General features: G+C 31.6%; 4 protein-coding genes across 7 annotated transcripts; 1 reads left to right on the forward strand and 3 right to left on the reverse strand.

Moving 5' to 3' along the window:
* The first annotated feature begins 7604 nt into the window (after positions 1–7604).
* LOC107919863 (protein RETARDED ROOT GROWTH, mitochondrial) lies at positions 7605–13175 on the forward strand. Of its 4 annotated transcripts, XM_016849265.2 has the most exons (8): positions 7605–8008; positions 8126–8237; positions 8655–8814; positions 9226–9374; positions 9539–9690; positions 10261–10375; positions 10906–11055; positions 12615–13175. In XM_016849265.2, exons 1-7 carry the CDS (start codon positions 7719–7721, stop codon positions 11044–11046), a joined length of 1119 nt encoding a protein of 372 aa, XP_016704754.1. In that variant the 5' UTR covers positions 7605–7718; the 3' UTR covers positions 11047–11055; positions 12615–13175. The 4 variants fall into 4 exon arrangements, 3 of the variants coding, with proteins under 3 accessions (XP_016704754.1, XP_016704755.1, XP_016704753.1); XR_001690468.2 differs by lacking the exon at positions 10261–10375; XM_016849264.2 differs by lacking the exon at positions 12615–13175 and having other exon boundaries at positions 7606–8008; positions 10906–11347.
* LOC107919866 (uncharacterized protein At5g01610) lies at positions 11920–14094 on the reverse strand. Its single transcript, XM_016849269.2, has 3 exons — positions 13836–14094; positions 13042–13096; positions 11920–12462 (listed from the first exon to the last, which is right to left on the reverse strand). Exons 1-3 carry the CDS (start codon positions 13935–13937, stop codon positions 12083–12085), a joined length of 537 nt encoding a protein of 178 aa, XP_016704758.1. The 5' UTR covers positions 13938–14094; the 3' UTR covers positions 11920–12082.
* A 453-nt stretch (positions 14095–14547) lies between these two features.
* Positions 14548–18162, reverse strand: LOC107919865 (chorismate mutase 3, chloroplastic). Its single transcript, XM_016849268.2, has 6 exons — positions 17908–18162; positions 17018–17246; positions 16847–16933; positions 15700–15843; positions 15283–15375; positions 14548–15169 (listed from the first exon to the last, which is right to left on the reverse strand). Exons 1-6 carry the CDS (start codon positions 18084–18086, stop codon positions 14927–14929), a joined length of 975 nt encoding a protein of 324 aa, XP_016704757.2. The 5' UTR covers positions 18087–18162; the 3' UTR covers positions 14548–14926.
* A 3576-nt stretch (positions 18163–21738) lies between these two features.
* Positions 21739–24890, reverse strand: LOC107919046 (xylan glycosyltransferase MUCI21). The gene is made up of 3 exons (XM_016848577.2): positions 24807–24890; positions 24553–24722; positions 21739–23097 (listed from the first exon to the last, which is right to left on the reverse strand). Exons 2-3 carry the CDS (start codon positions 24716–24718, stop codon positions 21848–21850), a joined length of 1416 nt encoding a protein of 471 aa, XP_016704066.1. The 5' UTR covers positions 24719–24722; positions 24807–24890; the 3' UTR covers positions 21739–21847.
* Between the last annotated feature and the right edge of the window lie 1644 nt (positions 24891–26534).

The following is a 26534-nucleotide window of genomic DNA, read 5'->3' on the forward strand; positions in this document are numbered from 1 at the left end:
ATTTTTGATTTGTAAATGAATTGAGAGCTTTTTCTTATTCTATAAAATGGGATTGTGGCGGGACCAATGGCCAAAATCCTTGATAAAGATGACTCATTTCTATTGTTTGTGGATCTATTTGTGATTAGTGTAAAAATAGATGAGATTAAATACTGTAATAACATTATAGTATGATACAAAAAATAAGTTAAACCCACCGCATCGTCCATCAAAACCCCTAAATCTGATTTGTTGGGGGCTAAATCTTGATAATTTTTTCTATTAAAAGTGAATATAAATTTAAATATAAATTTTTTTTTTTAAAAAAAGAGAGAATAAATCCGACCCATTAACTCAAATTATACTTTTTGAGAAGCCATCATTTTGTCTGTAGGTATTATAACGTAGATTGCAAAGGCATTGGGCAGAAGGAGGGAAAGAGTGTTTTGGGAATTGGGTACAAACTCACTCACTCATTTCTTATTATTACTTCAATTATGAGTTTTAATTTTTAAAGTTAGTTATCCACTTCAACTCATAACCTTAACAAGATTCTAACTTTATCCCCACCAAATTTCTTGGCTCCGGGGAATTTTTTTATTTATTTTTATATTTTAAATTTATATGGATTTGAAAAGATATGATATTTTTAAATTGTTAAAAAAAATGAATATTTTTGTGTTTGTTGTCAATTCATCAAATTTAAAATAAGAAAACACTGAAAATAATTTTTTTTATTTCTTAATTTTTTTCATTTGTTTTAAAATTTTCAATAAAACAAACCAAACTAAGTCTTAGCCTTTCAGTTCATATTTTGATTGGAAAAACTGATAACATTTATCGTAATTAATTTTAAACTATAGTTTTTTTCATTAGAAAAAAATTGTATAAAGTAGAGTTGAATATAACTATATAAATTTATCCCGTGATAGATTTTAACATTAAGTTTGAGGGCTTATTAAATTTTATAAAAAAAAAATTTAAAAGTTTTAGAGGTTTAATGATCATTTATAAAAATTTTGGACAAACCCAATTAACATTTTTAAAAGTTGATTGAGAAATTTTAAAATATTGAAAGTTTTAAAAATAGGGGAGGTGGGGGTCGGCCGCCCTTAAACCCACCCTAATCAAAGAACCCATAGAGTGACTCTTAAAGAACTAGTTCGAAGGCTGCATAAACCAGAACATCACCTATTGGAAACAAAGCCAAAGCAGGCAACCCCTTTTGCATTTCACGCAAACTGCACAGAGATGAAGCGACACGACCTTGAAAAGGAAACAACTTTGTCTTGAGGAACCTATATGGCAGAGATTATAGGTGGAAGTTGGCACTTAATCACCAAGAATATGAGTGAGCAAGGAATCGGCCCCATAGGCAGAGGCGATGATGACTTGAGACAAGATTCCTCTCAACTGCGTGAAAATTCCCGGTCACACACTCAATTTCTCCCGGCTAGTCCTGTTTCTTTTTATCAGAAATAACAACCAAACCCCAACCCAATATAAAAAAGGGAAACAAAGAAAGAAAAACGAACCCCATCGAAGGGAGAACTGGCCCTATCAAAAGAGGTTGGTTGCTGCCTAGGCCCTCCACTCAAAAAATGTCTTAACTTGTGCAATAAGAAGATAACAGTGATGAGGAACAACAAAGCTTTTCCCTCTCCCATCCAAATAGTTGGAAGCAGAGAGGAGGGAGAAGGTGGCAAGTAGTAGGCGAAACTCAAAATGGAAATGGAGCAAAAAAGGAAAAAAAATACCAATGTTTATAGGCACATCCACCAAACATAAAGAGAGCATACCAAGATATATCGGCAATTTCTAAAGAAAGAAATTATCGCTGAAATTATGATTTTGTATTGTATTAAATTCAGTTTATAGATTTAGCCACTATTATTTAATTTAGCATAATTTGATTATCTTACCTATGTTAATGTCATGTTTTAGTTCAAATTACTATCATATTTAAAATTTTATGTTGGTTTTTGTTAGCTCGTAAGGATCAATTCGAGAACACTGATAGAGAAGTTGAATTGGCCTTTAAGATGTTGTGGTGGGAGTAGGGGTGTGCGAAATTCGGGTAAAACCAAAAAAATTCGGTTAATCGGTCGGTTAATCGAATTTTTTCAGTCGGGAGTCGGTTAATAGTTAATTCGGTTCTAAACCGGTCGGTTAATCAATTTTTTCGGTTTAACTGAAAAATTTAATAAATAAAATTATAATATATAAATAGGCCCACTATTCACCTAAACCTAATCCAAACCCAAGTATCCAACCCAACCCAACCCAATCATAAAAATTACAAATAATTTAATAAATAAAAATAAAAATTTTATTCTTGTTAACTTATAATCTATTCGTTTGTTTATATTATTTGATTTTTTTTAAATGCGTATATTTCTATTATATGCTAAATTTTTGCACATGTTTTTTTTTTTGTAGGTTTAATGCAAATGGAGATCTTTTGGAGAGAAGAAATGGATACAAATGGAGAATATTAAAGGCTCACATTTCAATTATGTGTTAATTTCAAGACTTATGTAATGTTAGTGATTCAAAGACTTATGTAATGCTTTTAATTATGTAGTGATTCAATTCGGTTAATTCGGGTAATTCGGTTAATTCAGGTGATTCGGGTAATTCGATTAACTAACCGAATTAACCGAAAAAATTTCGATTATAGTGCAATTTTAAAGGCAAAAATTTATTAACATTACAAAAAAAATAAAAAAATTATATTGAGGGAAAGAGGCACATGTTAAGAGAATTCTCTTGATGCACATTAGCAGGCTTCTGGCACGCGAGAATTCTCTTTGTTTCTCGTTGTTTTATAGGTTTTCTAGCTTGATTTTTCTTCAATTTTCTTGTTGATTTTGTGTTTTTTTTTTGCTGCTTTTCAGCTTTGATTTTGTGTAATGTCCTCTTTGCAAGCTCTAGATTAGAGGAAGCTTTTTTATTCGTCATCTGAGCAAACTTTGGAGTTTTTTCCGCTGAAAGTTCATGGTGGTTCTGTTATTGTCAAACATCCAGCCGAGGTGTTTGACGAAGGGATTCGGAAGTGGCAACACTCGTTGGTGGCTCAATTTCTTAGGTGGCCTCCCAATTTTGGATCTCTATAGAAGTTGGTTGATATGATTTTGTGTAAACGGGGGTTGTTGAAATCAAGATAACAGGTAGCAATCTGTTTGTCTTTGAATTTTTTTCTTCTATTGCATGAGATTGGATATTGGATCATGGCCCTTGGCACATTCAGAACAAATCGATGGTCTATAGGAAGTGCGAGTCCAATCTCCAAAGATTGGATTTCTCATTTGATAGCATGTCGATTTGGGTTCAATTAAGCTGAGCCCCTTTGGAGCTTTTTACTTAAAAGGGGCTTAGCTACACTGCAAGTACTCTTAGTACTCCACTTTACATGGATAATATCACAACTTTGCAACAACGTCTTGCCTATGCAAAGGTGTGTGTTGAGATTTCTGTTGATTTTGAACTCCCTCGTTTTATTAATGTTGAATTGTGTGATGGTTCCTTCGTTTATATTGGAGTTGAAGTGCCATGGATATCGATGCATTGTTTACAGTGTTGGTCTTTCATTTATTTTGGTAAGCTTTGTCCTAAGAAGAATGGGGAGAAAGTTTGGAGAGTTAAGCAAGATGGTGTAGGCACTGCTCAGGCTTCTGTTCCTGAAAATTTTGCTGTAATTCGAAATGAGAGTGTCACATCCGTATTTCATTAAGGTCCAGAATTAGGACGATGTAAAAGTTAATTATAAGGAACCGCTAGTTTGGCGAACTCAATTGTGAGAATTTGGAAATTTCAGTGGTTGGTTAGCAATTAATTGGTTTTGATTCTGGTTTGGTTACAATAAATTCGGTTGGTTACTTAGTGGGAGACACAATGATTGCCAATGTATGGTGTCTATGTTTAACGCCCCGAAATTGTGGTTAGAATTATTTAGGTTAGTTGGTTGGGTTAGTAGTTCGGTGGGACTGTTAAGTTGATTTTTGCGTTTTAGTGTCAGAATGAGCCTAGCCTTTGGTCTGGAGTTTGAGTTCACATGTGTGCAATGTGGGAATTATTCTTTTTAAGCATTTTTTTTGTTTGAATTCTTTAAAAATGTATGTATTTAAATCCTGAAAGGTTTTAACAAATTAGATATTATTTATTTTTTTGGAATTTATTTTTTTAAAAATAAATAATAAAATAGAATTTCCAAAATTGTCTTCACATTTTTTTTCAATTTACTTTCTTTCTCTCATGTCCCCATCTTTCTCTCACATTTGTTTTCTTCTTCAAAATTTTCTATTTCAATTTTTAATTTGTTTTTCTTCTTTCTTAGTGTTTTTATTCTTTCGTTCTTTGGTTATCCGTGCGTCATTATTAGAGTATCAAGGTTCTGTAGTTTTTTGTCATTTTGGTCGTGCATTAAAGTCTTGGTGTCGGTCGCTTCATTAGAGGATTTGTGTGTTCAATTGTTAAGTGCGGAATAGAGTAAGTATTAGTATTGCTTTATTGCTTTTCTCTAAGTTTTAGGTTAATTGTTTTAGTTGATTCATCAGTACCAATTTGGATGAATGCTTATAAATTATTATATTGTTTAATAAGTTTTCAGAATCGATGGAATTGAGACGTTCCAATCATTCGTTGGTGCTTGGAATCACAATTTCAAGTGTGTTTCTGAAATTAAAGTGGTTAGGGATTGATTTGATTGTAAATTTCACGATTTTCAGTTTATTTTAGTGTGGTTCCGGGGCCACACGGGCAGCCAACAGGCGTGTACCACACATAGACGATTCACACAGTTGTGTACTGCTGTAGGAATTAGGTTACTTTTGTGTCACACAGTCTAGAGTGGGTTACACGGGTTAACCATATGGCCGTGTGACCTCTGTTTGAGGAATTTTTCATTTTTCACACGAGCGTGTACCTTAGTCGTACGGCTGTATTTCTCAACCACACGGGCGTGTACCTCAGTCACACGGTCGTGTTTCTCAACCACAAGGGTGTGTGGCTTAGTCACACGATCGTGACTTTCCTACTTCCTTAATGGGAATTTTTGGTCACACGGGTTAGCTTGAGCAACATTGAAAGTTAAAGTGAAAGTGAAAGTCCTTGCTTGTTGCTATACTCAAGCTTTCTTGGAATGCATATTTGTATGTGATATGGATACAGAGGAACAAGAGGTATTTTGGTGCATCTTTCTTGACTGAAGATTCTGTCTTGGTGCAAATTAAAGAGATTGTGCAGGCTCGTTTAGGAGAAAGACCAATCAATAGAGCTGGCCTTGTTAATGCTTTAGTTTGTGCTTCTTGAGGTATCATTAGTTAATTTGTTGTATAGCTTAAAGTTACTGTACAGTGATTTTTTCTTCTTTTGTAGCAGTTTAATTGCTTCTCGAATTAATAGATTTCATCATTCGTCAAAAAAAAAACTTTACAAAAAAAAAATCATTTTAATCCTATTTAATTTTTCACCTCTTTTAATCTTTAATCTTACATTATTTATTAAATGACTCAAATACCTTAAATTCATTATTTTGCTTTAAGTAACCATCTTCTGCAGCTAATACAGTATTTATAATTTTATATTGGGTTTACAACTTTGAATTTTTGGTCACTGCCTCGAGAGATTTTGTACATTGATCTTGCGTGAAAAATGGGCATCTGCAAGCGGGTTCCTACCTATATCACGACAAAAAAAAGTAGAATACATAAATATTGTGGATATAAAATCTAGTAATTGTTAAAATAAAAAAAATGTTTAAAAAATATATCAAATAAAAAAAATGATATTATTAAATTAACTCTAATAGAGTACTAAACAATATAAAAGTTAAGTACTGAAAATTTATATAAAATTTTAATTTAATATTTTTCTCCAAAACAAAAATAAAATTACTTCAACTTTAAAATAATTTTATTATACGTGAATAGTATTTTATATGACACTTAATAAAATCTCATGTTTGAATTACATGAATGGAGAAAATTGTGTTCGGAAAATGTTGCCCCTTCTTTAAAGTTTAATCTAGTTAAACTCTAAATTTAATTGAGATTCAATATAAATACCAAATATGATTTTTTTTTTGTTTAAAACGGTTGAAAAATATAGACATTACATATATAATAATAATAATAATAATAAGAGTAATTACATGTTATTATTTACTATCATAAAAGAATAACCCAAATTAAAAGTGATCTAATTTAGTTAAGGTTTATTGGGTTATGGATCAAATATGTGTAGATACCCTAGTAACTAATTTCTAATTTCTAATTGGTTTATTAGAAATTAGGATTAATATGCAGAAGTTATGTATTAGGGTTATAATCCCAAATTATACATAAGTAACTTTTCTAATATCTCATCTTTAGAAAAGAGAGAGTCACCGTTTCTATATTACTTGTGTGCTAATTTGGAAGATTAAAACCGCAAGATTCGTAGATTTCAAGAAATCAATTAATTCAGGTACGCTTTCGTATCTAGTTTGGTTCTTGATTTATTTAACATGACAGATTCTGATTTATTAAGTTTTATTTCACGATTCCATCATGTTGAATCATTGAGAACGAATTAGCTCTCTATTATTTTTAAGTTAGTTTTTTTTAAAAAAAGTTGTATGAGTTTAATATATGAATTTGGTGTTTCAATCATACATGCATTAAAATCTTTTTGGTTCAAAATTTTAGGGTTTATATTTTATTTTATTGTTTAATTTGGGTGATTTTAAATTTTCATGCTTCAATTGAAACTCAACATTCTTAAATTCAGAATTCAATATAAATTCTAATATATTTGAACCGATTTCTTTGCTTTCTTGCTAATAATGACAATAATGAACATATATTTGCACGTTGTTTATTTATTATATATATATATATTATGATTTTTGTGATAATTGTAATTGAGGAGGAAATAAACTATACAGCCTTTTCAATGTATAGCTATTACATAGTTTAGTTAAAAACCAAAATTGATGATATCAAACTCGCACCTTGCTTTATTCATATATACGTTTCGATTTAAACATGCTTTGATTGGTTGAATATGTGAGCTACATTTGTGTATTAATCTTTAATAATGGTATGGTTTGAAGGTAGTCAATGTTTAGTTAAAAATTACTTCTTTAATAGCGACATCATAAGAATTTTTTGGTCTCAACATCAGTGCTTGAATTTTAATTCCCTAAAATAATTCAAATTAAAATTTGAAATTTGGAACTAAAATAAAAAACTATAACATTAAATTAATCTTCTTTCTTTGATGTTTTCCATGTTCTTGTTCAAATATTTTTCTTACTAAAATTATTCATTTATTTTTCTTCAAATTATTAGTTTTGAGATTTTCAAAGCTTTTACATAAGTCTTCTTTTATTTTTTGTTTGTTTTTTTTTTACTTTTAAAAATTATGCAACAACATTCTCTTTATTTAAAATTTTTATTTTAAATTTAGCTACATTAGATTTGATGTATCATTTAATGGTTAAATTAATAGTTTTAATAATGAAGGATCTGATTACGTAATATTAATAATTTAAAGTTTAGGGACCAATTTAAAATGATGTTCATAGTTTGAGGCTGTCCTACACAATTAACTCAATAAATTATAATATTGTATGTGGTCGGACACCACAAATTCAGTTGGAGAGAAATGAAAGAAAGTCGATGAATCGATCGTGGAAGAAAGCTTTTGTATGCAATCTATCTAAGCATAACAAAACCCATTCCTTGTGCTTCCAGTGAATGGGTAGATGGAGAGCAGCTGCTTCGCTTCTCTTCACCCACTTAACCAAAACCTCCTTCCCTTCTCTTCCTCCCAAACCTCTTTTCTTATCCCTTTCTTCAAGCCCTGCTTTCTGTTTTCTTCTTGCAAGACCATTCTCAGCTCTCCCATCTCAACTTCCCATTTATCCTAGCGATTCTGAAAATGGGTCTCCTTATTTTTCCCAACAAAATCATGGGTTTGTTTCACAAGAAGAAGAAGAAGAGGAAATTGGCAAGATTCCCATCAAAGCTTATTTCCTTTGTACCAGGTTTGCTTTATGATATTCCATGTTTCAAATTTGATTCGAAGATAAGATTTTTAATTTTTAATTTTTGATATATCGTTTGCCTTTTTTCTTGTTACAATTTGGTTTTGGTTTTGGCAGTATCGATTTGAAGAGTATGCAAGCTGAGAATTTAAGCAACATCGTACCTCCTTCTTCTCGTTCATCAAACTATATTGCTCTCAGATATTGTGATTTCCCTCCAGGCGTTACTGTAAGATGTTTAACAAGTTAATTTAGTTCTTCAACTTCAATTTAACTTGTTCGTACCTAGTTAATTTTGCTGGGCACCATTTTCTTGATCTTTGAGGAAATTATTAGAAGGAACAGTTTGTAGCACTAGCAATGATTAAGTCGAATTTGATAAGGAACTTCCTTTTCATTGTATAGGCTTGTGACAGTATTTCTTTTCCTTGTTGAGATATAAGTTTGATTATGGTTCTTATTTTAGCATCCTAAGTTCATTCCTCGGGCTACCGTTTATCTTTAGTGTCAAGCACATGTTAAGAATGTTTTGAGTTGAGTAACATGTTGAGTTGTACTATTTTTGTATTAAACTGCCAATTCTGCGAATGCCCTTTGTCTTTGTTGTTCGATTGTACTTCTTTTCTCTAACACCTCTATGGTTTAGGCACTTGGAATGAATGACAAAGTCAGTAGCTGCCGTTACATGGTCATTTTTCAGTATGGTTCTGCTGTCTTGTTTAACATTGAGGACCGTGAAGTTGAGAGCTACCTCGAAATAGTTCAGAGACATGCTTCTGGATTGCTTCCAGAAATGACGAGAGATGGTAAATTCCTTTTTGTGGGGGTGGGGTTACATTTAGTATCATATAAATTTTCATATGCCTCGAAATTTCTTTCCCTTGTATTTATATCATTAGCAATGGAGGCTCATGTCCATAAACAATCAAGGTTAGTGTTACCGAAAGTAAAGGTGGACTGTTGGGCGTATTTTTAAGTACTTTGGTTCAAGTTGCTCAAGTGACACCTAAACTATCTGCTATAGGATATTACTACTGTATGCTAATCTAGCAAACCACATGAAGTTTTTGAGTAAAAACTGTGTTCATATATAAGGGATTTGTCCTCTTTCTGCCCTATATAACTTTTCTCACAACTAGGGTTATGAATTTAGATTATCCTGTAGTTTGCATGCTGATCACAAACTAATATGATGTCTGTTTGATCTTTTGGATTAGATTACTGTGTAAAAGAGCAGTCACTCTTGGCTAAGGATATGCAGGGAGGACCAGACTACATTGTTGTCAAAACTTTGGACACTGATAGTATCCGCATTATTGGAAGTGTTCTTGGTCAAAGCATAACATTGGATTATTTTGTTTCACAGGTATTTCAATTAATTTGCATGAAGCATTTATAGTCAGGAAAGAAGGTATTTATTTAAATTTTGACTACAATACTGCTTGTTCCAAATTCAAGGCTTTAAAAGCTGTGATAGTGCAAGTTATTTTCTATGGGGACCTGAATATAGTCTCTCTACACGTACCTCAGGTTGATGGTATGGTTGAAGAGTTTGCCAATATAAATCGTGCAATGGAAAAGACAGGAACTTTCACAATGGATAGGACAAAGCTCATTAAACTTGTTGGAAAAGCTAATTCAAATTTGGCTGATGTAATTCTTAAAGTTGGTCTTTTCGAGAGGTAAGACCTCTGGCACCTGTACTTGTTTTACACAATGCTTTATTGTGTGACAAGATATTTTCTATACTTTACATTCCAAGTCGGGAGTTTGCTCTCTGTTTCTTTTCTTTATTATTTTATTTAATGTTTTAGATGAATCATTGCACTGTATTTGCTTTGCAGTCATTAAAGGGTGATGTGAGAAATCTAGCTACTAAGTTGATTGTTTTATTAGGTGTCTATGTTTATGCGAACTATTTCCCAGTTTTTTCCCCTCTCCTTCCCTTTTCTTTTCTCCTTCGGAAAGGTGGTGGGAACACAAAGGAGATATTTGTGGATTGTTTATCCTTGATCATTCAACTGTTTTTATGAAGCATCTCGAACGTTGGTTATATATCTTCTTATTTATAAAAAAGTTTCTCAGAGAACCTTTATTGCATGATTTCAGCAAGGTGAATACACTTGAATAATGAAATGAATACAGGCAACATTCATTTCTTGTTAAACATTGAATGACTGAGCATTAGATGCATGAGTTAGATTTGTGAGCACCTGATATTCGATATTTTTGTGATTCTTCCCATTGTCCAGATCAGAAATTGCTTGGAGAGAAGCAAAGTATGCTCAAATATATGAGTACCTTCGGGAGGAGTATGAGGTGACACAACGCTTAGGGAATCTAGATTTCAAGCTAAAATTTGTAGAGGTAACCATGTGTTCCAATAACACTCATAGTAATTCAGTTCCAGGTTGAATTTCAAAGAGAATATTTTTCATACTAAGAAATGATGGGTTATAAGTTATAGGCATATAGATAAAGAAACTAGATTGTTCCCCAGGAAACAAAATGTATAGGTATGACTGAGAAAACAACTGAATTTTCTTTGAATTCAAAGTTAGATAAACCGAAATATTTAAGGGTTTAGATGCTGAATTATAATATATTCTTATACAAAAAAAAGAGAGTAAGGAATTATAATTTATTCAATAGGCTGAAGTGCTCAAAGGTGCGGCTCCCTCCACAACTATCTGTCTAGAGCTTTGTGTGACCTTGAAGCTTTTATTTTCAAAATAATTTTTCGTATATTAAAGTTTTGGAACTGATTGCCACTTTGATTTAGCGGTTATTGCATTACATGTGATAGTCTTGTGTGGTAAAATGATGGTGCATTTTCTTCCCTATATGTAACAATCTTTAGGAGTCTAAACTGAAGCTTTTTATTTTGTTTATTGCAGCACAATATTCATTTCCTTCAGGAAGTTATCCAAAATAGACGGTCGGATCTCTTGGAATGGTGTATCATTTTCTTGTTGGCTATCGAGAACATAATAGCAATATACGAGATTGTCCGCGAATCAACCGGAGTTTCTTTGTGATTTCGTGAGGTATGGGCAAATTCATCATAGTAGCAAAAGATCAAACGTTGAATTCATATTTAACATGTATTCTTTCTCCGCTAATTTGGCACATCAATCATTTAAAATAAATTCATTTATCAGTAGGCAATAGGCAACCAAGTTTTTATGTATCAGAAACCAAAGCTTATAGCTATTGAATTATTGAAGCCATAGCAGCTTTTACTGGCAATGGGGACATCCGTGGTGAAAACCCTTTCCATGTATCCGTTTTAGGTCTTCAAATATGAGAATCAGAAAGGTCAAATTATGATTTTGATCCCTATACCATGCTAAAATTTGAGATTAATGTCATTAAAATGCTTAAATGTGTTTTTTTTGGGATAAATTAACATTTAGTTTCTGAATTTGGTAACTTTTTCTAACTTCGTCCTTAAATTTTGGTTCACGTTAGATTCGGAATTTCATAGTTTTTTCTTTTAATTAGGGCTTTGAAGTTGAATTTCGTTAAGGTATGATGATGTGGCACTTTGAAACTTTAAAAAAAAATTTAGAAAATCTTTTAAAAAAACTATTATAATATTATAATGAATTTTTAAATATTTTTTTAAAATTTTGAGTAACATGTTATAATCTTAATAGTGTTATGTAATCATACTATAATGTAATTAAGTTCAAGGGCTAAATTGAAAAAAACTTGTCAAATCCTAAGATTGATGTGGACTAAAAAAAAAAACCAAGTTTAGAGGCTAAATATTACTATATTTTTTTAAAAGAAGAATCCTTGTTAACTCAAATTATGTCAAATTAAAGAAACTAAATCATAGTAAAAGGACTATAACTAGAATTTGAGCAGTTAGAAATAACAGCCAACTTGTTTGAGCAGAGACTAGATGAATGAAATTGGTTTCGTTTGAAGCAAAATGAAAAAGGAGTCCTTTGAAACATTACTAGTAAACCATCCAAAGCTATTTAAGCAGTAAACCCAAAATTATAAATATAATAGTTGTGCCCTATACCCCCTCCAAATAAATAAGCAGTGATGAATAATATGTGCTCAAAATTCTTCAACTCTAACAGCATCCCTGGGTGTTTCATAAGCATCTTTTGGCCTTGACTTCTTAACTCCAGCAGTAAACCACACCTTGTCTGATTTATAGCCTTCAACCGCCACACTTGTCACTTTAACCCAAACTAGGACCTTTGTCTTCATTCCCTCGATGCCTGTCAGCTTTCCCCGAAGGAGAGTCCCCTTCACACGTGTTGCGTATCTTATGACCGAGGAATCCTTGAAGCTGACCTCACACGGAGAGGACATGTAAACAATCAGCTTCGCCTTGGTTTCATCGAATTCGTAACAGATAACATTCTGGGGAAAGAGGCCCGGCGGTAAGTTGTACTCTTGAAGGAGATCTGGCAAGCTTTTCGTTGGCTTTCCTGTAGGAAAGAACTAGTTATTTCGTGCAATATATTCAGGAAAGCAAGCAGAACAAAGTCATGCATAATATTGTTCTTGAACGAAATATTCAATCAATAACACATCATGCAAAAGAAAGGCCACTGACAGAAATTTCTTTTTCATATTGAAGAACAAGGAGCTGAAGCAAGCCGGAGGAGGATTTTAACCACAAACTGAACATCACAGGAGTGGAGATAATGCAACTATTTGACAGTTGACTACCACACTAGATTTGTTCATATTTCTCATATCAGTGTTCATGAAGGGGTTAGGAACTGAAATTTTCAAGACATGGTGATTTTCGACGGCAAACCCTTTCTTTTTTCCCTTATAATAGCTGAATGGGAGGGAAGGACTCATGCTCGGAATCTCCTTTAATGAAGCAAGGTAGGGGCCAGAAATAGTAGGCATTGCAAAGCATTTGAAGACCACAAAAAAGTAAGTATCTGCCACTCTCCTTAACTGAAAAATACGCACTTACTCGCTACTCAGTCTATGCTTCGTCACGCTGACTAATACAAGCAAAAAATGAGTACGCATATAAAATAATTCTGTACCTTTCAGTTTGTTGAAAACCCATTTTGCCTTCTCTTCAACGGTGTTTGAGAAAGTCTGCAGAAATTAACATTTCAGAGAAACTGAAAGGTAAAGGAGCATGAACTATAAATATACAAATGGACATTCGAAATCATGTTTCAATGTCTATTAGCATTAGTACTCTTCTTTAAAAGTTGAACTCAGTGGTGGCTTTTCCCAACTATATACTGATAAGATAAAACTAATTTAAACATCAGGTCTAAGGTGGTCTTTTGGTACTAGATAACTACAGTAATGCTAATGCAATGAAAGGACGATACTTAAAAACATCCATTGTTGAACCAAACCTTTGTCCTAAAACTCTAGAATCAATTTGAAATGTTTCCACATGTATAAGACAAACATATATGATAATTTGAAATCGGGGGGAATCCCACAGAAGTACAAGAAATTAAGCAAAAATCAAATCACTTGCAATACTATCTTCCAAGACAAAATGCAATCTTTATCATCTGAAATGAAGAAATGAATGTCCTACACATAAATCTTATCACAAAAATACATTTTCATCTCAGCCAAACATTTTATTTTTTTACAAATACGTTCATGTTTAGTTCATAACCCCATCTCTGAAATCAGTACTTTTTTGCTTAAAAGTAAAACCCCACAGATCTTGCATTACCTAACAATTCCATATACTATCAAAAGGTTATCCTTTTATCAACCCACATTACAAAATCCATAAACCAAAATACTAATACAAAGAAGAAAAAAGCAAAAAAAGAAACCCAAAAAAGAAGATTACTTTACTTACAGTCAGATCTGCAGTGATGTTAGAGAACTCTTCCTTAGCTTTCTTTGAGATCCATAACCCACCAACTTTCAAGCTCCCGACTTTAGTTAATGCTTTCTCCATTTTCTCCTTGTCTCTGCCTCTCACCAAAAGAGCAAAGCTTTCCCTCTTTTGCTCAGTGAGTTAAACGAAAGAAAAGCTAAAGGTGAAGGAACAAATCCCAAAAGCAACAGACAAATATTCATATGCTAGCTGTACATTGAAGAAGATGAAACAAAAAAGCGGCTGTCTTCTGGGTTGGGATTCTCGACCATTTAAATTTTTGTCAAGGGTGTTTATGTCATTTGAAAAATGACGGTGACAGTGCTAATCTGTTGTCTTTTTCCAGATTTTCTTCTATTTGAAAAATTTTCTGTTAATTTGTACCAATTATCCCATTTAAAAAATATTTTTTTTCTATTTCTGGAGATAATCTATTAAAATTACAGAACTGTCCTTAAATGAATTTATTTTGTGGGACACGAACACTTCAAAGTCACTACTTCAGTCACTTCTCTCAGCAGCCAAAAAGGTTGAAAATTGGAAAGAAAAAAAGGAAAGATGACAGTGTGATTGACAGAAGATTGTAAAAGTTCTCCAATTTTAATCTTTTTTATGTGCAAGAAGCTTAATAATTATGCTCTAATATTATAATATAATTAAGCTATGATTAAAACATGAGAGCTGCACATGGTAGGATCAAGATTCATTCATTTTCCAGCTCAAAAGTTGACAATGACAACCATTGTTTTAGAAGAAAGTTTTAAACACTATGTAAATCAAACTAAAATGAGTTTACAAAAAAGAAAAGCTGCCCTTCCTGAACTCAAATGAACGTATTACTAACACAAGCTTGAAGCTCACATTGCTGTTAGATGATCACATAGGAGGGACGAGTTCTTTTTCCGGATTCGAACCCTTCGCCTTCTTGATGAAGAACATTACTGGGTATTTGGAAAGCTGTGCTATAAATTAGAAAACTGAAATTCTGTAGTTTAACATGTAAAAGGTAGTGATGTTCATACACCCTTTGGTTTCCCCTTCCCTTGGTCAGTTGTGAGGGAAACTTTACATTAGTCCAACCGTCGCAACAAGTATTCAACTTGAACTTCCTTTGTTAAGGGCATGATCCAATCTCCGTAGAGATCAGCTACTAAACTTGGCTCGATTTTGTACACAGGATCTGGAACTGCTGCAACACCATTCAGTTGAAAGTTTAGCTCTTGACCATATGTTTTCGTTTTCATATCTACTCTCTTTTTCACTGCTGTTTCCACTGTTTCGTATGTTAGCAACTCCATCAATCGAGACCGGTCCTGTTAGGTGCAGTTCCGTAGGCAAAGAGGAAAGGAAGAAAATCTGTTAATTACGAATATGAAGCAGCCTAAACAAAAAGGATGAAGTAGGATAAATGTGAAAGGAACTTCACCTTTGCTCTAATGGCATCCTCATAAGTTTTAGGTGATTCTCGAAATTTCGCCTCTGCTACAAATTTTCCATAGTGAATTCTTTTTGAAAGCGCCTGTAAGGGGAAAAGTTGAAAAATAACCAAGGTTTCCAAAACAAAATTCCTTTAACATGTAAAGATAAATAGAAGCCTCCCTGGGAGGAAATAAAAGGGGCTAAAATTATAATAGGAACAAAGTAAACAAAGGAGACTTATGATGAAAACTAAAGGAAATTCTAAACTATTCCACCCTCCCTAAGAGGAAAGAGAAAGGAGGTTACAATAAAATATCCCATCTTCTATACTGTTTGAATGTTATCGATGAACAATGATTCACAATTTAAATCCAGGTAAGAGCAGCTAAGAATTGATGAAAGGAACAATTGCTTAAAGGCATACCTGCAAGCACATTGTATCACATACAGCAGTAGACCCACAATTACCATCATCTCCAGCTTCTACCAATCTTGGTAGAAGCTCTGCAAAATACATATTCCAAACCTTATTGTTTATGTTAATTGAAGCAGCACAGTGATGCAAAACCTAGTATCAAACAAAAGAAATGTCCAATGGTTAACGATATGTCCTGCAACACAACCTTGACAGTCAATAAGGTATCAAGATATTTAAAAGATCCAATGGCAGCTCAGTATGTTGAATCAGTTAAGATTTTTAATGTAGGACTAGTTTATTAGTGTAATTCAAGCTTAGGCAAAAGTTATGAATAGAAATACTCATCAAAGTGATGATATCAGTCAAGGATTTAGTGAGGCACGATATGCTGGCATTAGGCGATGAAACATTGAACTGAAACAAAAACATTACTTCTCATCAAGTTCTAAACCATGATGCACAATTAACAATGTATACAGAGCAGAATTTCCTGTATAATTAGCATGCTCATGGGAAACATGTGTTGCTGATTTTGCTAGATAAAATGTTTGATGCACGATACTATATTGTTGGCTGTAGTTTACCAAATCCACAATGCTAACTTTTATGAAGCGTTTACTTCTTATGAACCAAATTGTGAATTCCAGTACCCCAGTCATGTAAAAATAAATTACAGCATATTGTAAATGCAAGGCTGGTTAAGTAACGGCTTGCAAAACTTAGTGGGATCACAAGAGATGGGAAGTGCAAGGATGAAATATGAGTGTTAACCGGAACCTATCAAACTAAAGTTTTAGGTCATATGGTTGACTATCATGGAATATCAAACTTTGGCATTTGTTTATTGTTTTACATAACTTTAAGCATACCCACAGCTTAAGAGTAGATCATTGATGAAAAAGAAACAAGAGTCGCTTCCAATTAATTATATGTTAAATATTAGTGTTAACATGAACCTATCAAACTAAAGCTTCAAGTCATATGGTTGGCTAACATGGAATATCAAACTTTGGCTTTTTTTCTTTTGTTGTTTTACATACTTTAAGCATGCCCACACCTTAAAAGTAGGAAGTATTATAAAGTAGGATCATTACTGATTAAGAAATCGTGAGTCACTTCCAATTATTCATATGTTAACATCTAAAAGTCTGACCTTTGGATATTGCAAAGGTGGAAGCATTGGCTCGGGTAGATATGATGGGAAGAAAGGGTGTTCATCAGGACTTTTATATCTGCCAACCTATTCACATAGAAAAATCATCAGAATGTTGTATACATGATTTAATCTGTTTACCTAACATCTTCTCCACATAGAGAACACTACCTGAGCATGGAGCCTTTCGGTTTCCCGAACCATGAACTCAACCAAAGACAAAGACCCATGAAATCCATCCATGGAGAATGAATCTTGCTTATATGTGTCTGGGTTATAACAGTACTGAGCTCTCTCCAAAAGGCTAAATATTATGCTATCTTCTTGTCGAATTAAGGACTGTCTTATACTGTTGAGAGTAAGGTTCTCACTCTCATCCACCCTTGGCTTCTTTGAAAATCTGTATGAAAAGAATGCAAGCATATGCATTACAAGTAACCATAGTATCCCAAAGAAAATTTTACTATCTTCAGCTAAATTTACCTCGTTTTATCTCTAATTGATATACAAACAAACAAATAAAGTAATTCTAAACCATAAATTTTAGGATTTATTTCCAATGTAACAAAAAAAAATTACTTTTAACTTAATCAAACACTGGATGCAACAAAAAGGAATGAACAATCACAAAGCTCTCCCTTATGCAATATGTTCATATGGATTTCCCAAACTTCAAAGTACAAATTTCAACGGACAAAGGGCAGTCTTTGCTTGGGATAAAGGGGGAAAAGATGGAAAAATCTTTTGATCGAATAATAAGTTTCAAAAACCACCTTAAATTTCATTTTTCCATAACATTTGGATTAAGCAATTTTCATCTCTATCTTCCCTAAGCAAAAAAAAAATAATAATAATAATAATGATAGAAGCTTAAATGGACTCCTTTTAAGATCTTTACCATTGCCTTCAACAATATCCACCCTCCACTTACCACTTCCTTATTAGCTAAACTTAATCAACAAATTCCATAACGAATGAACAAAATCATATACCCAAGAAAGAAAAACAAGTACCCAGATTTCAAAAGAAAAAAAAAACATGTATATATTTGATGTTCTGACCTTATGTTTGAAGAAGAAGAATGGGAAATTCCAAGAGAGCGATAAACATTTGCACCGAAACTCGTTGCCATAACTTTGAAAGCATTTCTAGGTGTAAAATGAGAAATGGGTGAGGAAGATTTTGCAGCATTTTGGTTGAAAATGGAAGAAAATGGCAGCTCAAGTAGCTTGGACTCCATCGATACAAACGAGAAAAAAGAGGCTGACAATCTGGTTTTCACGGTTTCAATTTTTTGTAACGAAAGTGTCAAAGCCCAGAAACCTGCTATTTTATTTATGTATGGCCAAATTCTGGTTTTAGTCCTTCTATTATGCTAAAATTTTATATTTAGTCATTGTATTTTTAATTTACGTAATTTAATCTTTGTATTTTTATATTGTTATGATTTAGTACAATTTGTTAATACCATTAATTATTTTCAATAAAATGCTAATGTGAAGTTTTTAAACAACATTTTACATGAGTCGAATGCTTAAATGTGTTTTAAAATATTCTAGCAAAACAACTTAAATCAATAAAAGAAATTACATGTCAACTTAACGGGCCAAAAATTTATATTAATTAATAAGATTAAATTATGTCAATTTAATGTATAAAGATTAAATTTTAATTTTAGTAAGAATCAAAATGTTAATTTGACATATGTATTTTCCTTCCGGTCCTATTTTTGATGTAATTCGATTCAATGCTAAATTAATTAACGGTGTCAACAATTTATAATTAAATTATATCAAATCAAAATTTAGGAATTAATCTCAAGTGTAGGGACCAAAATTATAATTTAACACTATATATATCATTTTACCTCCACGTTTTTGGTGTCATTTGATTTGGATGCTATAGTAGTTATCAAATTTACAAATGATATTATTATTCGGGATAAAATAACATTTAACCCTTAAACTTAGTAATTTTTCTTGGTCAATTTACAATTAGTATTGCTTTTTGGAATAAATCAACTAATATTGTTTTTGGGATAAATTAACATTTAGTCCCTAGGCTTAGTAACATTTCCTGCATTAGTCCTTGAACTTTTTTTGTTCACATTAGTTCAAGAACTTGATAGTTTTTCCCCACTTTAGTCACTAACTTGAATTTTTTTTAATGTTTGATGCGACATTCTGAGATTGTGTCACATCATCACCTATTTTTTTTTAATTTTTTTATATCTTATTTTATTTTTTTAAGTTCTTTGCATTTATGTATATATATATTTAAAAATTAGGTATTGTTGTGACAAAATCTCATAAAGCCATGTGAAAACATCTTAACAAAATCTAAGTTTTGTGATCAAGTAGGGCGAAGCTAGAAATATTTTGGGGCCAAAGTTAAATTATAGGTTTTATGAGAGCTAAAATATAATTATTTTCATTGTCTTAGTTTATAATTTTATTGTTTTTTTTATAAAGGACTATATCATAATTTTATTATTCTTAAGAGTCAAAGTATAAGTTTACCATATATGAACTGAAATTTTATAAATTTTTGAGGGATTAAAGAGAAAATTTCCCATTTCTAAGGGGGCAACGCCCTGAACAAATTGCCAAGTTTTGGGACTCATGAAAAAAGAAAAAAGAAAAAAAAATCAAGAATCTTTAGAGACTAAATATCGCTTCTTCTTCTTCTTCTTCTTTTTCATAACATTCAAATCTATTAATTAAATTTCACTTACTTTTGAATTGGTGAAGTTTTATTATTAATAGTATGGTTCTTGACCCACACCTTGTGGGTGGATTAATTATTTTTGGGTTAAATTATATAGTTAAAATTTAAAGGTTAAAACATGTTTCAAGTTTTTATATTCTTTGTATATTTGAAATTTAGTTCTCATGCTTTTATTTTCAAGAATTTGTTCTCTTTACTTTTTTGAATTTAAAAATCTAGATCTAATTGTTAACACTTTATAGTTTTTCTGTTAAATTTGCTCGTTTGACTTTCTATTTTTTTTAAATTCTCAGTTGGTAGCCATGTGACAAAAAAATGACATTATAATGAACTTAAAATTTTTTTTAATAGTAGTAACAATTCTTAAAATTTGTATCATCATTTTAATCAAAATAAAGTATTTAGATTAACTAATGACATTATAAGCGTTGTTATAGCAAAAAATTAAAATATAAATAGCAAATCTAAAATTTAAGCATAATATAGGATTTGAAATTGAAATTTGATTATTTTTATATTAAAAAAACGTGGCCACTTGTCATAAAAAAGAAGGCTTATATATAATTATAATAAAATATTTAGACTAACTAATAATATTATAAATTTTGAAATGTTAAAATTTTGTTAAAAATTAAAGTATAAAGGTTAAATCTCAAATTTGAACATATTATAATAATCAGTATTAAAATTTGACAGTTTTATATAATCTAATAAAATAAAGGGACCGCCATTGAAATTTAATATTTTGTTAATAATTTGAAGCCCTTAATAAATACTTTCTTTTTTTTTAAAAGTAAATGTTTTCCTTTTATGTACATAGCAGTGTAGATATTTTGATATGCTAAAAATAGTTAAGAATTCAATTATGTTAGTTTCTCTTAGGTTAACTTTTACAATTCTTGATTTTTTTACTAATTTTTTTATTAGAATTAAATTTGTAAAATATATTGAAGTAAAATATTTATTTTTTTGAAAAAAGATTTAGGGTGGGTTTGGATGGGCGATTGGGTGCAGTGCGGTGCGGTACGTTTAGCTTATGTTTTGTCTCACGCTATAGTATCACTACAGTATCTAATCTCATCGCCACTGCTGTTTTTACACTAACCGCAGGTAAACGCATTGTACATCTAAATTCACCCTTAGATAGTCCTCGAATTATTTCAAAAAATAATAATTAAACTCTCGTAATTTTTTACACTCAATCAAGTGTTTTTATATTTCATTTAAAATGCTCTTTAATAATCTTTCAGCGTTATCTTACTGACGTGGCTGTAAATAATGTTGACGTGGACAGTTGATGATGTGACAGCATCACAACAACTGCCACATTAGCCAAAAAAATCATTTTAAAAAAAATATCTTTTTTTTTTGGAATGAGCTTAGATAGTGTCTAGGTTGAAACGTAGTTTTTTTTTTAATTATAAAAAGATTTATTTTAAAAAATATATATAAAGTTTTAAAACATTATTAAAATTTATAAAAATATTTAATAAAATTCAAAACAATTAATAGTTAACAAAAATCATTTTAAGGTTAAGTTTAGAAAGAATTTGGATATATAATTAGATGAATTTGAACAAAATTCATTTAATACAATATAATATTTTAATTGAACTTTGTATAATTTAGAAAATTTGTGTTGACAAAGAGGTTAAAAAGAACTAAATTGAACTATTTAACAAAGAGATTAAAAGAATAAAATTAAAAGGGGACTAAATTTATAATTATACATTTTAACCAAAAAATAAAAACCCATCCTTGCCCGTATCAATAATTCAATAATGATACATAGGTACTCAAATAGTCACCCGAGTTTATCCGTGTTCCTATTTTGATCACCCATTTTAAAAATTTATTATTTTAGTCACTCTAGTTAGTTGAATTTCATGTTTTAGTCACTTCTATTTGTTAAATTTCTTGTTTTAGCCACTCCTCATTAAAATACCTTTAGTCACCAAATGAAATGTTGATGTAGCCTTATTTGATTGGTATTATAATAGTTTTAGCCCTTAACAATTTACGTAATATGTCAATTGGGTCCTATTCTAAAAAGTTCAACAAATTTCCCCTTCAATGTTTACATTTTTTGTCAATTTGGTTATAATCTTAAAAATTAAAAAAAAAAGACATAAAATTTCAAAATAAAAACGGAAGCATATACAAGCTGTCGTCAATGAACGCAAAATTAACACAAATTGAGATCAAAATACAAACTTTGCATATAAACACAAATGGTGTTCTCCTATAATTGGATCTCTATGATAAAAGAATGAACTATCTTTCCTTATGCATAAACTTCTTTGCCATTAAATAAGCACTCTTCAAGCTTTTTCTAAACCTTACCAAATCAAGCTTCACATTTTGTTGCTTCAAATAAATGTCCATTATCTCAGTTGGCCACCCTTTCTTTTGAACTGCTGATGGATCTTTTAACAACACATTATCTTTCCCATACTTTTCCATTAAGCTACTTTCTTCGACCCTTATTTTATATTCCAAGTAATTCACATTTAACCCTTTAGCTATTCTCCCGTAAAACGCATCTGCTGCCCATTCAGTCCCGATCGGTACCACTTGCATGAACACTGACCTTGGCCGAAGGAACAATGCATGCGTGAGGGCCGCGCCGTGCACTCCAACCATCACGTGACTTGAATTCAACATTGCATATGCCTCGCTAAGGGATGTGTAACGGTTTGGTTGGAACACGATAACGTCGAACCCTATTTCTTTCATTACTTGAATCACTTCATCTTGATTTAGTATCCTTCGTGATGACACATCGTTGCCTCGACATGTTAAAACGAGGCGTGGCCGGCGTTCGGGTTTTGGATCAAGGGGAGGAGAGGGTAGAATAGGATTTTGGGTATAGGCTTTTTCTAGGAGATCCCGGAAATGCATCAGTGTTTTTGAGGTTGGGATTAGCGTTGGGTCTATAGTCATGAAACCATGTGCTATGAGCCCTAGAGTGGCTGAAGGAAAACAGTGAGTGGCGTTATCCTTTTCGAGGGCAACAATCGGGTGTTTGCTAAGAACCTTAAGTATTTCTGCATACTTACTTTGCCACCAATCATGGAACTCCGAGACCACGATGATGAAATCACCGTCAGGGTAGAAGGAGCTTGCGGTGATGAAGAGGGGGATCAATCCATCATTGAAAGCATGGAATAAGTTTCCAGTGTACCCTCCCGCACTGAATACAATGGCCGGAGACTCGTGCCGGATCGTGCATTGTGGGCTTGATGGGCCCGATACTAGATTAAGCTCTTTGATTTGGCCCATGATGTAGTCTTCGTATTTTCTTGGGTAGGGCCTGATTTTCTCCACGTGGACGGGGCTAGTGGGGTCCATGGTAAAGAATGTAGAGGTTGTGGGGTCCAAGACAGTCAAGCCGTCGATCGTGCAGAGATCATAGCGAAGATAGGTACGGTTGCAGCTGAATTGGTAACTCATTGGAAGAACGCCATGTGGAAGAAGTTGGTGGTTCTGCTGACTTGCCACAGTTCGTATTTGAACACGTGTTTCTGTTGCGAAGGAATAAAGAGTTGACGAATAATACAAATAAAAAAATAATTTGTATTAGTAAAATGCAAATATGTTGGCCAATGATATGTTATTAGTAACAAAAAATATTCTTTAACAAGTACTTGCCAACTACATTTTTTTATTGAAATTTTAAATTAATTAAATTACAAATTTTCCCAAGCTTGAAACCATTAACCCATATTTATTACTTGATTTTGATCTTGTAAATTTGAAAAGTTATGGGCTAGTAAATTTTATACTAGGGTTATTTATGAGACGGGGTTAAACCATAATATTATAGATTAATTTTAAAAAATTTTAAGTTTGGATTCGTTCTAATCCAGCCAAATAGAGGTGTTATGGGTTGAGTCAGTGCACGATATTAACATACTTTATATTTGCTCAAGTTTGGTCTGTTCTGAAATATTAGCTTAAAATTTTGCCCAAACTCACTTATATTTGTAAATGGCTAATTCCAACCCATTTTAAGTCTGCCCATATTATTTTTAAAAATTTCATTTTTTATTAAAATTTTATATATAGTCACCTTAACAATTTTTAATGTTTATGTCATACTAGTATTATGTACTACTCTAGATTTAATTTTTGTATTATAAATTACATAATATATAAAAATAACATAACATATTTAAAAACGGACCAGGCTCGGGCCTCAAATATTTGAGCCCGATTCCAACCCACATTTTAAGCGATGCCTTATTTTTTTTCCCAAATATATTTTTCGGGCCTAATATTTTTGTGTAAACTCTCTTAAATTTTGAGCAGACTTTTGGGTTTGGGCAACTAACCTAACCCATGAATAATGCATTTTACTGTTTAGAAAATAATTTTATGTTTTATCTAAAATGTTAATTTATTAAAAAAATAACAGCATAAATTTAAATTGTTATAAATACTTGATTAATGAGTGTAATAAAAAGGTATGTTTGGAGATTAAAATCAAAAGTAGTTTTGTAAATGGATGTGGGCAGTTGTTAGTGATATATTAAGCATCCCAACAAACAGAGCATAAATTAATGCAATAATGCAAAGAGGTGAAGAGGTCAAAGGATATGGAAGCTTGTGCGGTTGGTAGAACTAGAAACAGCAATCCAGCCAGGCATCAAATATAATGGAGTTTGAATGGTGATCAACTCGGTTAAATTTCATTATCTAACCTTCAAACCAATTTTGAACTCCTACACTTCCGCTTACTTAACCTTGGCTTATATCATCGGTATTTTTAAGGGGTAAATATCAATATGTATTTTCTTCATACAGCTCTCAATCCCTAAACTCTAACACAATAATAATTTTATCAAAAATATTAAAACATTTGATTTTAGCTTATTCACCAAATTGAATTCAAACTCATTTTCAAATCAAACTTGAATCGCTCAGAAATTTCATTTACATTTCTCAACAAGGATTATGAAGTTTTAATTTTATGGTACCTTGATTATTGTTGAAGGTATCGGTGGGGGAGGACGTGGCTGCAATGATGTTGTTTATCCTGGAAATCGACGACATGCTGAGGCTCATCGTATGAAACCACAACAACAGTAAGCAAAAAAGGGTGGTCGCAATGGCGGCTCTCGAGCTCCCAAGTATCTTCTTCATCGCCCTAACCAAAAAGCGCCAAAATCCTTTCAATGCAATGCCATAAAAATATTCAACCTATATATATAAGTGGTGAAGAAAACTGTACCTATGTTAGTGTTTGAAAAGAAATGAAAGAATGGAAGAAATGATTTGGGTTTATTTAAGGTGTAATCGATGCCTTGTATTTGGGAACTTGTTTTACGATGAAGGGAGGGAATCTTAAATAAGCCCATCAATTTTGGACTTAGTTACCTACCTTTTTTTTTATTTTTAATTATTTGAATTTATATATTATTTATTATGGCATGCCACACACTCATTCAATTATGAGTATATATAGTATATATTTCCTCTATTATGATTGGAAAATAAAGAAGTTAATATTTAATACATATTAATGGATTTTGAAAAATCTCGTCATTGATGAATGAAATTGGGTTGAATCAAGTTAACGATATTTTAATTCAGTTTGAAATTTTGGTAGTGATTAGTATGTAGAGGGCCATCCGCTTTCCCATGCATCCCTTGTCTTGTGAAATTTATTTAAAAATAAAAAATTTAGGGACTGTATTAAAAAGCATAAATTTAATTAAAAAAATTAGATTGGATGTTTTAATTAGGTAAGATGTAAGTATGCATATATAAACGGCCTGCTACATTTTCAATTGACCTTCTTATGAGCCCATATACTTCTCAATTGGGCAATGTCCATTCAACTATGGGCTATTTGACAGTACCTCAAAAGCAATCATCTATGAAGAACCTAAGATAAAGACATTTGTGGCAAAACTACTAGATATAAAATGAAGCCAAATATGAATCTCCACTATTGGTTGATTGCCTCCAATTCTCAATGTGTTGAAAATGACCAAGACACCAAGTTGGCCAGTCTAAAAGCCAATTTTTTCTCCTTTTGTCTGACATAGAATAACTATAATTTATTACATTTCTTTTATAGTAAGGTCACATCATAGTGGGATGCTTTCAATTTTCATGGCCTAACTTAGTCATGTAATGTTACGTTTGATTAAAGTATTAAATTTTTTCACATATTTTAATTATTATTTAGCTACAAACTAATTATAACTTGTAATTTTTAATCATTCACAAAGAGGGAAAATTTTCCCCTTATCTTACTTTTTGTGATTGTTTTTACTTATTTTAATCACATATTTTAATTTTATAATAATTATTCTTTATTTATTTTATGTCAGAACATAAATGTTCTGAATTTTTTCTTATATTATTACATTATATTATTACATTAATAATCAAGTTAAAAGTCAAAAATACAACACTTCAATTAAAATTAATGTAACACACTTACTTGAATAGTTATTAAATCTAGGGGTGAGTCTTCGGTCGAATCGAATCGAATGAAAAAATTTTGAATTAATTGAGTTGGCAAATCTTATTTTATCATCCTAACTCGATTTGAAATTTTCTCGAATCGAGTCCAGTGAGATGGAATTCCAATCGAATCGAATCAAATATATTTGTTCGAGTTAAATTAAAAAAAAAAGATTTTGGGTCCTTGTAATTACTGACGCCCACCATAATCAAATTTGTTATTAATTTTCATCCCCCATAATTTATTTATTAATCTTTTATATACGGGTTAGCTTCTTTGCTTACTTAGTTGCTTCAATTATCTTCTTATTCTTGTCACTATGTATTTTGAAATTAAAAAATATATTAAATGTAAAAAATGTGATTTTTTAATAAAAGTTATCTTAAAGATAAAATGTCAAATTAATACCAACATAAAAATTTAACACGAATATTTTATGGCATCATCAATAATTCAATTTTAACAAAAATTTATAAAGCTTCA

The sequence above is a fragment of the Gossypium hirsutum genome, chromosome D13, assembly GCF_007990345.1.
Source record: "Gossypium hirsutum isolate 1008001.06 chromosome D13, Gossypium_hirsutum_v2.1, whole genome shotgun sequence".
NCBI classification, from domain to species: Eukaryota; Viridiplantae; Streptophyta; class Magnoliopsida; order Malvales; family Malvaceae; genus Gossypium; species Gossypium hirsutum.